General features: G+C 54.5%; 1 protein-coding gene across 1 annotated transcript; it reads left to right on the top strand.

Moving 5' to 3' along the window:
• The first annotated feature begins 82 nt into the window (after positions 1-82).
• Positions 83-7091, top strand: LOC119109471 (reticulon-4-interacting protein 1 homolog, mitochondrial). The gene is made up of 11 exons (XM_037233096.1): positions 83-187; positions 778-910; positions 1158-1392; positions 1652-1800; positions 2268-2423; positions 2817-2984; positions 3938-4062; positions 4248-4433; positions 5168-5345; positions 5987-6177; positions 6738-7091. Exons 2-11 carry the CDS (start codon positions 854-856, stop codon positions 6775-6777), a joined length of 1485 nt encoding a protein of 494 aa, XP_037088991.1. The 5' UTR covers positions 83-187; positions 778-853; the 3' UTR covers positions 6778-7091.
• Positions 7092-15010: the final 7919 nt, after the last annotated feature.

Genomic DNA, 15010 nt, shown 5'->3' with positions numbered 1-15010 from the left:
CTCTAAAAGCTTAGATTTAAGGATTGTTTTTCTTCGACAATTCTTCCGCAGAAAATTCAAATACGGAAAACCATGGTTTCGTGGTTCTTGATGGTTCTTGGTCTGGTCGGTCTGGTCATGAAGTAGTGTGAAGTACATATTTTCCAAGCTGTCAGCGATTTTGCTGTAGGCTGGTGCCAGGCAATCGGTACGACCAATTCTGTGTGATGGGCGATTGCTGGGGCGTGTGAGGGTGGAGGGGCTTACAACCCTTGTAGGGTACCTGGACGCGTAGGTACCAAGTAGGTACTGATAAATGGGAATATAAATGATCACTGAGTTCTTAAGCTTTTAGTTCATTCATTACCATCAGCATGCTTAGAAGGAAGTTATGTACTGTTCTATTTGCCTGCAGGTATTTGATTTTGTTCCCACATGATGATGAGGCGACTGGCAGTGCGTGAGGTGCACATGGTGTACTTTCTATGTAAACTGCCATTGAAACATCCCATGGAAGATCCTTCTCCAGAAATAAAGAAATAAAACTGCATTGAGATACTGTTGATATGGGCTGTGGGACTGTCATTTGAAAATGGGCACAGTGGTAGGTACTTAATGAGCATGTTATGCACTGCTGTTCTTACTGTAAAAGTGTGGCATATTTAGCATGGGTATGTGGCATGAGGACTCCCCATTATGTAGGTGTGTGTGCCTCCATGACACATGGGAGTCAAGGAACCAAATGAAATATACACATGTATGTTAAAAAACAATGTCTGATCTAAGTAATTTCTACAGTGTATACATCAATGTTGCAAGAACTACAATGCATTTTTGCAAACCATTTTTGTGAAACCTATACCCAGTCAGAGTAATGGCAAGCTCAGAGGAAATCCTTTTTCATCTCAGCGAGAAAATAGACTTTATGCAGGTATGTAGCAACTGTGTGATCAATTGATAGGAGGCAAATGGTTTCAGGACATGTGGTTATTCAGCAGAGGGTTATGATATTCAGCTTGAGTTTCACTATGCCAGCATGTAATAACTAGTAGACCCACCTATAAGCCAAGTGATTATTATTCTGTGTGATGTTTATATTTGGCACCATCTGCCATGCATATAATTCCCACAAAAAATGTGCTGACAAGAGGTTTATTTCATGTCTGCTTGACATGCAGGTGCACCTGGCATCTGCCTCATCAGCTACACGTCGCTCTCTGGAGTCGGGTCTGGAGCAGCTGCGGGCTGCTGGTGGACGTGTGACCAGTGGCGAGGCTTGGGAGGCAGCCCGCCAGCGCTGGCACCTCCTGGCTGCCGCTACTGCTGACCGCTGGCAGCATGTGCGGGAGACAGCTGGCCAGTTTAACCTGCAAGAGTTTATCGAGAAGGCCCGGTTCCTTGTGCTTACTGATGGTAGGGTCCTGGGCATTGCTGACATGTGTATCACTGCCACAATGATACAGAGATGCCAGGTTTATGTCTGGCCTTTTTTATCACTGAGCACCAATTATCATCTATTCATACATAATTTTGTTTGCATACTTTGCTTGTACTTAGAGACCATAATCCACCAATTCCTGAATATGCACCACCATGGAAAACACTACACTGGTTTGGCTATACTCCTGTGGTAGCACACCTGTCTGTGTCTGATCGCGCTGCTCCTGTTCAGTGAGCACGATCCATGTGGGTCTGCTGGGCGCCGGGTTCGGTGCTGGCCTGCTGGTCGGCTACCTGCTGGGACGGCGGCGGCGGGCGTCGCCCCTCGGCCGGCCCGCGCTCATGCGGGCCGTGGTCTGCTGCGGCTACCAGGGGCTCGACGTGAGTGCTGGCCGCCGCTGGAGGTGTGCCGGGGAGGGCTGAAATATGGGGCTGGCGCGATTACTGGACGAGTTGTCACTGCTATATTGGGTACATGTGTTCGACTGAACATGGTGCCCGTTTGCCGCAATGGGGGATGTGCGGACTTGGATAATTTGCATATTTCTTTGGGTTTTTGCCCCACTCTCAGTGAGGTATTGGCACAAATGATGCATAGGTTGCTAAGAAGCACGAGTTCGAGCACGCACACGCACCGTCCGTGTTCTGGAAAAATGTGAGGTTCGTACGCTCCTTACAAGCATTGTTGTGGAGCGCAGCTCCTGCTTGTTGACAACTTAAAGTGTTCCGATATATCCGAAGAAGGGCGCGGTATTTTGACTCGAAGAGAGCGTTCGTCGGGTGCACCTCTGGTGGAGGACGGCCGCCGGTGGGCGGTGGTCACCCTGCCCCCTCTCTCGCGCGGGCAGGACGTGCTGCTGGTGGAGGACCAGCCGCGGCCCGAGATCGTCACGCCGCACGAGGTGCTGGTGCGCGTGAAGGCGGCCGCCGTGGACCGGGTCGACCTGCGCATCGCCTCCGGCTACGGCCGCACGCTCCGCCGCCAGACCAACAAGTACAACCCGGTGAGGCGCGGCCGGTGGAGGGGTGCTGGATCGGAGAGAGGGGAGGCGAACGCCGACAGGTAGAGATTGGCCCAGGCGGCGAACAGCGCCCAATTAGCGCCAGATCGCTCGGAATGCGTGGAGATGTCTTAAAAATCATGCTGTGACAGTGTTGAGTGACCTGCAATTTCGTGACCTGGCAACTATGCCATGCTGCAGGGCCTTGTGGCTTGCTCACTGTGGCGGACATGGGTTGCTCCCCTAGAGCGATAGTTTCGATAGATGCTGTGATGAAGAAAAGACTGGCGTAATAAGGGTGTACGCAGTTCTGCCGTGTTGTTTGTATATCCGCGCGCTGTCTGGCCTTCCGCGCCGTCCAATTTGTGACTGACCACGCCGGGGCCGCGTCGGCAGCACGTGACTTCGGAGCTGCCGGTGGTGCTGGGCCGTGACTTGGCCGGAGTCGTGGACCAGGTGGGGCCAGAGGTCACGCTCTGGGAGGTCGGCGACCCCGTCTGGGCGGCCGTGCCTTTCTGGAGACCCGGCACGCTGGCCGAGTTCGTGGTGCTCGACGAGAAGGAGGTACGTTGACTCATCCCCGGCGCGCGCGAGAGGCTGGAGTATTTGGGGCCGTTGTCTCCCGGTCGGGGGAGGGAGGAGGAGGGGGAGAGAGCGGACGGCTTGATCGGTAGTGGCTACCGCAGGCTACGCTCTTTCGTCATCTTTGTCGGTGCGCTGCTTTTGCATACGTGCGTGCTAACAGGTGTCAGTGTCGTGCATTGACTAACTGCACTGGACGCAGCTACCTTTTTAGTAACCAGGCTGTCATGGGTTCCCGGAAGTTGTGGGTGCTGTGGCGACTTGTGAGTGCGTTGTGGTTTGCTCGGTCTGTTCATTGCGCCCGTCTGTTTTGAGCGTCTTGTGAGACGGGTGAACGTTGGGGGCGCAGTTCGGTTTGGGATGTGATTTTCTTTAAGTGGCAGATGGTTCGTGTGGTAAGCCGTGATGGCGCTAGCTAATGTAATTGTTTGCGAATGGGGATTCGGTTTATGGAGTTGTTCCGGCCCATGATGCCGATTCATGTCATGTTCCCTTTTGAGAACTCCGGCGTTTGCAGTGGTCAGCCCTGGCAGATCCGCTTCGTGCAGTGTTTGGCAGTGAGGTGTCCAGTTTCTGTCACGTGGCTCGCCGTGATCGGTTCAGCTTCACCGGCGCTCGCCAGTCTAAGACTTCCCCCCCCCGCCCGCCGTGATCGGCTCAGCCTCCCGGCGCTCGCCGGTCTCAGACGCCCACCCCCCCCCCCCCCCCCGCCCGCCGTGATCGGCTCAGCCTCCCGGCGCTCGCCGATCTCAGACGCCTCCCCCCCCCGCCGTGATTAACTCAGCCCCGCCGGCGCTGTCTGACCAGTCTGAGACGCTCCCCCTCCGGCAGCTGTGCCTCGCCGGCGCTGTCTGACCAGTCTGAGACGCTCCCCCTCCGGCAGCTGTGCCTCGCCGGCGCTGTCTGACCAGTCTGAGACGCTCCCCCTCCGGCAGCTGTGCCGTAAGCCGGACGGCGTGACGTTCGAGCGGGCGGCGGCGCTGCCGTACTCGGCCACCGTCGCCTGGGACGCGCTGGTCACGCAGGCCGGCTTCGGACCGGATGTCGCGCCCGACAAACGGTGAGACGCCGGTGACGGGTCAGCGGGCCGCGCGGCGAGGCGGCTGGACACTGCAGGAGGACGTGACGCCGTGTGAGGGGCGTCACGTGTCCTCGCGAATATGGTCGAGCGTGCAATCAAGTGTCGAGTCGAGTTTTCGGGTCGAGTGACCCCCCTCCCCCCGCCCCTCCCCCTTCTCCGGGCAGAGTGCTGGTGCACGCCGGCGCCAGCGGCGTGGGCTTGGTTGCGCTGCAGCTGATCAAGACCTGGGGCGGTCACGTGACCACCACCGTGGCCACCCGACTGGTGCCGCTGGCCCGCATGCTGGGCGCCGATGACGTCATCGAGTACGACACAGCCGACCTGGAGAAGGAGCTCTCGCTGCGAGACAAGTGAGGCGGCTGGCGCCGTCCGGGCCGATGGCGAGCAGCGACGCAGAGTGGCGTCAGCTGTCGGCAGCTGTCGGTTGGACTGTAAACCTTTAGCTGCCACCAGCAGGTGCCGTTAGGCAGTGTTTGAGTCCGGCTATGAATACCGATTTGCCAGGTCTTTAAGACTGTTGTGGAGATTCCGGGTGTGCCTTTTGGGGATACGGCTATTCCAATGTCTCGGCCCATGCCACCGTGTTGTCTGCGTCCTTGTGTCCGTACAATGTTTTGTTTGCGGCCAGCTGTTCGTTTCTTCCTGCCCACCGCTATAGATATACATACATATATATATATATATATATATATATATATATATATATATATATATATGCATAATTTCTCCTTGGTTCCCAATGTTTTATGTTATATGTGTACCTGTTAACTACATTCGCCATTTATCTGGCTGCTTACTTTCCGCCAAATGCCCCGCTCTCCGCCAGGGGTTTGCTCCGAAGAATATCTGCCAGCCATGCTGGATGGGCCGCAGATTGTCTTGGGTGGTGTCACATCTTCAGACTTGGTCCCTCTGGCACAGGGCTTTGTGTGTGCACCGTGGCGGGGCCGGATGGCAAAGGGCTCGTGTTCGGGTCTGGCCTCTAGGCTAACGCTCGACGGGCGCAGCGAGCCGCGTCTTGTATCCCTGTTATGGCACGGCCGCGGCCGGACGGTGCTGACAGATGCGCGCGCTGCCTGGCCAGGTTCGACGTGGTGCTGAACACGGCCGGCCCGTCGCTGCATGCCGCCTGCCTGCGCCACTGCGCCGACTCGGGCCTCGTGGTCACCACCGTGGAGGCGGCGCTGCCCTCCGACCGCTACGGCTTCGTGCTCGGCTCCCTGTACGCCCTCTGGGTGCGGCTGAGCCGCCTGGCCGGGCAGGTGAGGACGCAGTCCCCGGGTACAGCTGTGCCATGGCGCCTGTGACTTGTGAGTTCCAGTAGCAGGTGGCGAATCCTGGAGAGCATGTGTTCCTGCGAGGTGGAGTCTTGTTTCGCTCGCAGTTGTTTGATGTTTACTGATTGGTTTCCATGGGTGCGTTGGAGGCACAGAGCTGAGTGCAATTGTGTTCTCTCCCAACACTCCACACCTTGTCCCCAGCCGCTGCTCCTGTCTCAGAGCAGGACACGGTGACGCCTTCCCTCGACTACCTCCCCTTGACTCCCCCTCCTCTGTCCGCAGCCGCTGCTCCTGGCCGAGAACAGGACGTAGTCACGCTCTGTCTTGACTCTCCCTTCTCCGCCCGCAGTCGCTGTACTCGTCGAAGAACTGAGGCCCGATAATATAGTCCCCTGACTGCCCCTCCCCTCCGCCCGCAGCTGCTGTTCCTGCCGGAGAGCTGGGGCACGGTGACATCTCACCTGCCTTCCCTCCCCTCTGCCCACAGCTGCTGTTCCTGCCGGAGAGCTGGGGCACGGTGACATCTCACCTGCATTTCCTCCCCTCCGCCCACAGCTGCTGTTCCTGCCGGAGAGCTGGGGCACGGTGACATCTCACCTGCATTCCCTTCCCTCCGCCCACAGCTGCTGTTCCTGCCGGAGAGCTGGGGCACAGTGACGTTCTCGCCGGAGACGCTAGCTCAGCTGGGGGTGCTGGTGGACGCGCGCGAGCTGCAGGCCGTGGTCGAGCACACGTTCGACTGGCAGGATGCCGACGCCGCGCTGCAGTACATGGCCCGCGGCGATGCTGTGGGCAAGCCGGTCGTCCGCTTCAGGTGAGCACAGCCTCGTGTCAGGACTGAGCGGGGGAGGGAGGGGACCGGGAACACGGCCATCCGGAGTCAGGCAGCTCCGTGAGATTTTGCGCCATGTTTAGCGTGTGGTGTGTCGCTGGTGGGTACTGTTTAAATCGGCAGGGGCATTGTGTTACGGACATAGTTTAAGTCATGTGTGAACTGATTTCGAGATATCTTGTGGTTTCTCCTCGAATTATTGAAACAGGAACCGAGCGACATTCATCGCCGACTTATCGTGTTGGCCAGATTGTGTTCAGTAGCTCCCGCTCCAAAAGTTGTTGTTTTTTTTTTTGCTTCGTTTTGTTTTGTCATATTTACTCCCGCATTTTGGACAATACCTTCAAGGCATTGGCGCTCAGCGGAATAGTTTCAGCGCGTCTAACAAGCAATGCATTTGCCGTGCGTGGAAGGAATTCGGTAGGTGATAAAGGATTACATAAGTAGGAGGCGACAAAACATGGTATAGTCACTTACTGCGTCGAGGCGGATTGAGAAAGGTGTTGCTGGTAGCACACACCTGATCAGTAATTTATTTTCAGGCACACTGATGCTCAGCCACGGCCGGCTACTCCGTTATGACGCGGCAAGAATACTCTGATAGAAAATGGTGCAATTTGGTAGTGCCTGGCCCATGAAATGCTGTCGGAATGCAGTGAGAACTAGTCCTTGCGAAGCGTATGCCATCATGAACCTTTCCGGTGATGAGTGCTTGTGAACTATTTGGATTTGTGAGTCATTTTGCGGACCGACGCCCATTGAGGCGTGCATTTGTTGTCTACAACTATACACATTGAACTAGGGGCATCAGGTCGTGGTGTTGGATAGCGTCACTCCATGTATTGGACAGTGCCAATCGTGCCTATTGTTGTTTTGCCCCGAATACAATAATCGCGTGGCGGTAACCGTGTTACATTATTGGCTACCACATGATCGGGCTGGTTCAAAATTACGCAAGTTGTGTAACTGCATGTGCAAAATTACGCACGTGCATGTGCGAGGAACATTATTCACACGGATAAGACAGTAGTAATAACCTTATTCCTCAGATAAAAAAACATGGGAATGGATGTATGGATGCGTTGATATTTCAACAACATGCCTTTATCAAAACAATGGCAGAAAGAAATTCAAAATTACCTGCCGATGATCCTGCTCGATTGTTTTCAAGTGTTTCTCCTTTGGAACGGGAAGGCACAGTTTTTACTGGACAGTGCTTGGTTGTCAATGGACAATTTGGACAAAATGTCCAAGTGGACAATGGGACAATGCTTGTTTGTTTTACCATGTTTATTTTTCCAACGTTAAGAAAAACTGGAAAAAATCGAGTAGTATCATAGGTAGACGATCTTGAATTCACTTCTGCTGTCGTTTCGATGAAGGAATGTTGCCAAAATTGGGGCACATCTGCAACCTCATTATCCTGGCTTTTCTCATAGGAATAAGGCTATTACTACTGTCTGATCTGTAATTGGGCTGGTGATGCGAATGAACGCCCCGGTGCAACTGTGAGCAGACTGTCGTGTGTCGCGTTGAGACAGTCCGAATACTATACTGCGTTGAACACACCAGCCGTCACACCAGGGCTATGGTAACGGTGCAGGTCGACTAGTGTTGGCGGCACTGTCATCTATGTTCCCACGCCCCTGGGAAGCAGTTTGGGGCGTCGCCAATGGAGGTAGGGGAACATGCGCTCACGCGCCCTGAGCACTGCATGGCTCCCCGGGTGTCAGAATGGACCTTATTTTTATAACTCGTTAGGACCGCGGGCCCATGACTCTCCAAATTAGGAGTTCGACCTCCCACCCGCCGCCGGGCATTCGCTGGGAGCCGCCGGCATTTAGGTCTTAGTGATGGTCCTTGTGCTGTCATCAGCATGCACGCTAGGGTGCCGGCCTACAACCGGCGTGTTATGGTTGCCGCGGCGTACCATCGGCGTGTTGCGGTCCCTACGGTATGCAACGACACGACATACAAAGGGCGTGGTACGGTGGCCCCAGCATTGAGCTGCCTTGTGCTGGGAAGTCCGTACATTGGAGGATCAGGCATTGGGCAAGGTTCAGACGCCTTCGGGCGTAACTGCCAGTGGGGTCTGAAGTCTAGACCTGTCTGGGTTCCAGCAACTTACGGAAAATAAGGCATTTTCTTCTTTTGACCATGCAAAGCAATGTGAGCCCAGATTTGATTCTAGTAAACTGATGCTTGCTGAACCCGACTCTGATGATGATGATTTGGGGTTTAAGGGAGCATCGACTGCTGTAGGTCATGCAGCGCCCATAACTATCAATTTATGCAGAGCCGCCAATCAGGCAAGTGCATCAATCAAGTCACCCTAAAGAACTTTGATGACCAGGCCTAGTATCATGACGGAAAGTTTACTGGGAAATCTATAGCGCGAAGAAACTGGAGCACTTTACCAAACTCGACAGCGGGTGAAGAATCCCCTGAAAAGTCACATAGCGTGCGACTCTGGACGTTGTGTCCGAAAAACTGCGCTCCGTTGCAGTAAGGTGACGGCAAGCGACCAGTCCGTGATGCACGGTTAGCGGGTCAAAGCATCGACTGCAGCATTGTCTGTCGCCAGCCAATAGCAGGTGACGGTGCGTGGCATATGTGTGGCCTATGCGTAACCGGCAAAGAGCAGCTTCTTCCCTCCGATTGTCCCGAAAACACGACTGCCATAGTCCAGTACGGGGTTTCAAGGACCGCAGCTTGTTGGCGCTCAGCGAGTTCCAGTAGAACTGCCATCGCTTCTGCATAAACGACGACACTGCGGGGTACATGTCTTGAGCTGGTAGTGGTGTTATAGGAATTCTAGGCCCTGTCGTAGCGCGCTTTGGTGCCGCGTCAGCAAGATCATTTCCGCATATCCCCACGTGACTTAGGATCCAGCGTAGTACAATCGTTTTCCTGCTCGATCCAGTGAGCTAAGACGCAATTGAATGTTCTGGACCAATGGATTTGACAAGGAAAAGCCGCCAACAGCCAGGAGACTGCTCAAAGAGTTGGAAAGAATCAAATGCAGATTGCTATTGTCCACTTAATAAAGCAGAGAGCTTTGCTGATGGCTATAAGCTCGGAAGGAAAGACTGACACGTGCGCGGGCAGTGTGAATGACCGTGTTGTGGATCCGCACACAAAAGCGCATCCTACACCTGCATCCGTCTTCGAACCATCCGTATAAGTCATCACGTATCCGTCAAAATAGGCTATGTGCTGTAAGGCTGCGTCTGTAAGTTCCGCCATGAGAACGTGTTGCTTTTTGCATGTTTGATAACGAAACATCCACTCTTGGCGATGTTAGCTCCCAACGAGCAGCCTCCATGGGTTTAGGTCTGGTGACACATCGTAGGTTCAGGCCGCTCGCGTGTAGGAGTTCTCGCATTCGTACACAAAAGGGAGAAGTTCGTGGTGACCGTTGAAGTAGAAAAAGCCTTCGTAAGCTACGCGAAAACACTGCTGTGGGATGATCTGGGAACTGCGCCACCTTGCACGTGTAGCGCAGTCCCAGCATCTGCCTTCGCAATGCTAGTAGGAGCTCGTGAGCCCCCACCAGCAGACTATCTATGGGCGATGTCCGAAAGCCCCTGTGGCGATATGTAGTGCGGCGTGATGCACCGTGTTCAAAATACGTTTAATCAGGTCTGATGAACTGTCGTAGATAAAACAGCGGCGGGCAAGTTTTGAACGAATTAGGAAACAATGTAGGAGTAAGAGTGTCCTCCTATCAGCACCGTATGATGTACGTCCCACGCGCCTTAGGATGTTAAGAGATTTTAAACATTTGTCGCGGATATTTCTTATGTGCTCACGGTATGTTAGGCGTCGGTCAAATCTTATACTGAGAATTTTCGCGGTATTGTCATTGGCGACGCGTTGCACATACAGCCTGATTTCCATTTCAGGACAATGACACCGACGACGACAGAAATGAACTACAGTTGTCTTCTATGTAGAAAACCGGAAACCGTTGAGCACACTCCACTTCTCCAAACGTGTGACAGCCAGCTGCAGCTGTCGCTCCATCGTGCGAGTGGTCGACGAGCTACACCAAATAGCAAAGTCGTCTACGAACAGAGAACGGCTGATCCCATGTGGAAGCGTGTCCTCTATATCGTTTATCATCACTGCGAAAAGAATGACACTTAATACGCTGCACTGAGGCACATAATTGTCCTGTGGGTACCTGTCGGATTGATAAGAACCAACACGCACCCGAAAGAATCTGTCAGTCAAAAATGTTTTGTAAAAACTTTCCCTTGTGACCGCGGAAGCCACAATCGAGTAACTTCATCATAATTCCATGCCTCCACGTGGTATCATAAGCTTTTTCTATTAAAAAAGATGGCGCCGGTATGGCGTTTGCTAATAAACCCGGCCGCACTGCGGTATCAAGAGTTAAGATGTGGTCAGTCGTGCTCCGGTTCTTACGGAATCCGCACTGAGCATTCGTAAAAAAGTTTTGACGTTCTTAAGTCCACGAGAGCCGCACATTTTCCATGAGCTTACAAAGCGAGGATGGAAGGGCGATCGGGCGGTAGTCAAGGGCGTTTGTTTCACTTTTCCCGGGCTTTAAAATAGGCACTGCTATGGCCTCTCGCCAGGTTGGCGGGAAGCTGCCTGACTTGCATATACGGTTCAAAAGGGCCAACAGCGCTCGTAGTATGCGGGGAGGAAAATGCTGTATCATGTCATCGTGGATGAGGTCGGGCCCCTCCACAACACTACGCGGTGAGCGAATGGCCGCTTGAAGTTCCATCATAGTGAAATGCTTGTTGTATGGTAGGATGTCATCTGCATGAAAATTAACTTGCGAAGTTTCACATGTCGTAAAAACTAACCGTGTGTCGTAAAAACCGTGGATCGCAGGTGCCATTTCGGCAACGCTCTGACAAGGCTTCCCCAATGGCTTCCGCGACATCACTTGGGTAAGTGATGTCTCGATTTCCCACTCGCAGTACGGGAAGTGAGATTGGTGGGTGCAATCCAGCGATTCTTTAAATGCGGCGCCATACATGTGATGTGTCGGCGTGTGGCGATTCAGTGAATTGACGTAGCTGCGCCATGATGCACGTTTCGCCTCTCGTATAGTGCGGCGTGCGGCCGCGCGTGCTTGCCTGAAAGCCAAAAGGTTTAAAGTGTTGCTGTGCCGGTCAAAAGCCCTAAAAGCTCTCCGACGTGCGCGAATAGCGTCGCGACACTCGTCGCTCCACCAAGGTACAGAGATGCGACGAGGGCATCCGGAATGTATTCGCTTGCCGCGTACAGAACACGAGACGTAAATTCCTCCGCGGTCGGCGTCGCAGAGTCGGAATCGTTAGAAAATACTTCTTCTAGGCGGGTACCAAATCCGCTCCAGTCCACCTTCTTCAAGTTCCAGTGCTGAGTTCGCGTACCAAGAACAGTACCATCACGGTACCGAACCCAGACCGGAAAATGGTCACTTCCAAGGGGGTCCTCTGAAGCATCCCAGGTGAAGTGTGGGTACCAACTGCGGACTACAAATGCTCAGGTCTAGCACTGACGATCGTCCTGATGACAATGTAAAATGCGTTCTCGCTCCTGTATTTAAAACATACAAACCTTCGTCACGCACGAAAGCCTCACATAGGCTACCGCGAGTGTTCGTGCAAGCACACCCCCACACAGTATGATGTGTATTAAAATCGCCTAAAACGGACAGAGGGGGAGGCAGTTGAGAGACTGACTCTCGTAGTCCTCCAGATGAAAATGAAACAGCAGGTGGTAAGTAGAGAGAGCGGACAGTTATGGTGCGGCGGTTGAAATTCATCGATGCTGCGACAGCTTGCAAGTCCGTTCTTAACACCAGGCGCCGTGTAGGTACGCTTTGGTGTACAGCCAACAGAACGCCACCGTAAGCAACGGTGTCTGTTGGCCTATCAGTGCGGAAGGTAGTGTACCCTTTCAGGCTGAAGGCCGCATCAGGCGCCGACTTGGTCTCCTGGGTAAATACGGCTACCGCGCAGTGTGCACTTAAAACTGTCTGCAAGTCCTGGGTGCTTGACCTTACACCTCTACAGTTCCACTGTAAGACCGACTGAATGATGGGGCTTTAAAAGAACTGTAATGTTTTAAAAGAACTCAGCAGGGCTAGAGCCCGGCCGACGGCTGCTGGTCCTGTCTTCAGAACCCGTTCCCAAAGAGACCGGGCGGATCCTGGGGCGGGTCCGGGGACTACCGCCATCCGTTGGCAAAACCGGCCCCGGCGGACCACGCTTTTCCGGGCGCCCCGTCCTAAACGGGGCCGGCGCCGGTGACGTCGTGGTCCTAGGTGGCGGTGGTGGCGAAGGACCCATAGATGGGTCTCTCCGCGAATCGGAGGGGCCTGCGGGAGCCTCCACACGCTTTCGGGGCGACGGGAGGGCCTCTCCCGTTGAAGCGGTCACCTGGTCTGCTCCAGACAGCCGGTTGGCTGCCTTGGCACGTTCCTGGTCTGTCAGGTGTGCCCGCTTTGCCTCACGTGCGCGCCTGTCTGCCTCGTGACGCTCAAGCGTGTCTGCCGCTCGCGAGCTCGCGCTCGCCAAGGTTGCACTAGTCGTCGGGCTGGCAGACAGGGGGGGGCGGCCGACAGCGCCTGGTTACCCCGGTCACGCCGAACCACCGTCCAACCACCGTCCCCTGCCACCGATGGCGAAACCCTTGTGGGGGGCGAGGAGGTTAGCAGCACGGTCTCCTTCGACCGCTCCAGCGAGGAAGGGGGATCCAGGGCTGCCAGATTGGAGTCCAGCGCCTGGTTCGTTGACACAACCGAGAGACCAAAGGACTTCAAGGGCGCTACAAACTGAACAGCGGTCATTTGATCGTTGGGGGGGTCGGACGTGTGGTGGAGATCTTAGCTTTTTTCGGCGTATGATGTTCGAGGGTGGCTCTCCTCGTACAGTGTTTTGGCCTCGTGACAGAGATGTTGCGAGTGGTCTTAATCGAGATAATTCCTTTTTCCTTCACGCACGCTGGGCACGTGCGGTCGTAAGTCGTGTGCGGAGCCTGGTCTTTGCTACAGTTCACACAGCACGCTGTCTCTGAATCGCAAAATTCCGTTGTGTGCTCGGAAGAAGCGCATTTCCCACAGGCAGACTTGTTGCGGCAGTACTGTTTGGTATGGCCAAATCGCTGGCAGTGGAAGCATCGCATGGGGTTCGGAATGAAAAGGCGCGCCTTGACACATGCGTATCCAACGCGTATTTCAGAAGGCAGATCCGGGCGATTGAAAGTCAAGATGCTGTTATTTGTCGGCAGTTGTCCACTTCCTTTTCTAGTGGAGATCCTACGTGCAGCAGTGACGCCGAACACAGACAACTCGTCAGCGATATTTTCTTCACGAACGCCATGCAAGTCAAAGTAGTTGATTATTCCCCTGGATGCATTTTTTTTTTGACAGGTGTGGTGTCACTCGGACAGGTACAGAAACGCTTCGTTTGCCATCCTTGTCCCGAACGCGGTACGTGAATTCGGCTGCAGCCCTCGCACGATCAGCCTCTGCCCCGTTAGCAAACTATACCTCTAACCCTCCGTCACGCAATTTGTCGCACCGAACCACATTTCCAAATCGATCACACCCGTTATTCCGCTCAAACGGCGAGAGAGACGAGGGTCTCGTCTTGTCACTTTGGAAAACCAAAATTCGGGGAGATGGCGAAGATTCCCGCTGCTTCCTGTTATGAACGTGGTCCTTCCCCCTTTCGGGGGTCGAATGGTTTTTTGGTTATAATATGCCATGCAAGTTTCAGTGAAGTTTCGGCACCGGGGCTCCCCACCCACCACGGAGCCCAACTGGTGGACGGCCCAACACTCCCTCGGGAGGTGGTTACCGCCAGGGCTACGCCGGTGCTATACGGGGCGAACGACGCCTCCCACACGGCCAGGGGTAACCGGGGAGACCCCTCCCCGTCCTGACCGTGGTTCAGCGCCGCCGTCCCTTGACCCCGTAAACCGCTGCGCACGGCCAGGCGACCCAAGCGGAGGCCCGCACGGAGCACCCAGTCGCAGCGTGAGCGACAAGCCGCTAGGCCCGTGTGGGGCCCCACGGACCCCCCCGCGTCTCCGGATATCCTGGCTGAAGTGGAGTGTTGGGACGAGCCGCGACTGACCCGCACGACGCGCCCCTCAGCTACCAGGATCCGATCAACCCGGGGACGCGGGCGAGGGGGCACGGCAACCCCGATAAAACGAGGATTAGGAGTGATGAGTGGGTCAGATGCGGGAAAGCGGGTAGTGGGGAGGGAGCGGGCGAGACAAGGAGCGGGAGCTCACGTACCGGCAGGGTCGCTACGCCCTGAGAGGAGCAGCTTGCGCTGTTCACCCGTTACCGGAGCTGGGACCCCGGTGCCCCTGCGAGGTTGACCTGGCTCTACGTATCGTGCTGGAGGTGGGGCTATGGGCTTGTGGGACTCGTCTCAAAATGACCCTGGGATATAATGTCACGCGTGAGCCCACATACTACATTCCATATGCATTGACAGATATCTCACATCCGATTTGTATTGCTTACCATTCATCCGGTGGGTGACAGCACCATTCATCCTAGGCACCCCCGTAGTACCGTCAGCACTGGTTCAATATAAAGATGGTGATGAGAAGACTATCATAATGCCGTAGACTTGAAATTTGAATATCCCCGCTAAATCAAATTCGTACGATGTAAAGCATTGTAATTACTTTTCATTGTAGGTATATTATGGTATTGCCATGATGTCACTTACTTGCATGAGCGGCGGGCGCAAGGCAAGTGTAAATATTCTTTGATACAATCACGGTTGAGCTGTTACGAAGTGTGGGACCAGGTGCCAATATTTAC

This window comes from Pollicipes pollicipes, unplaced genomic scaffold (genome assembly GCF_011947565.3).
Source record: "Pollicipes pollicipes isolate AB1234 unplaced genomic scaffold, Ppol_2.1 Scaffold_7231;HRSCAF=8579_pilon_pilon_pilon, whole genome shotgun sequence".
NCBI classification, from domain to species: Eukaryota; Metazoa; Arthropoda; class Thecostraca; order Pollicipedomorpha; family Pollicipedidae; genus Pollicipes; species Pollicipes pollicipes.
This window is presented reverse-complemented; position numbering and strand designations above follow the sequence as displayed.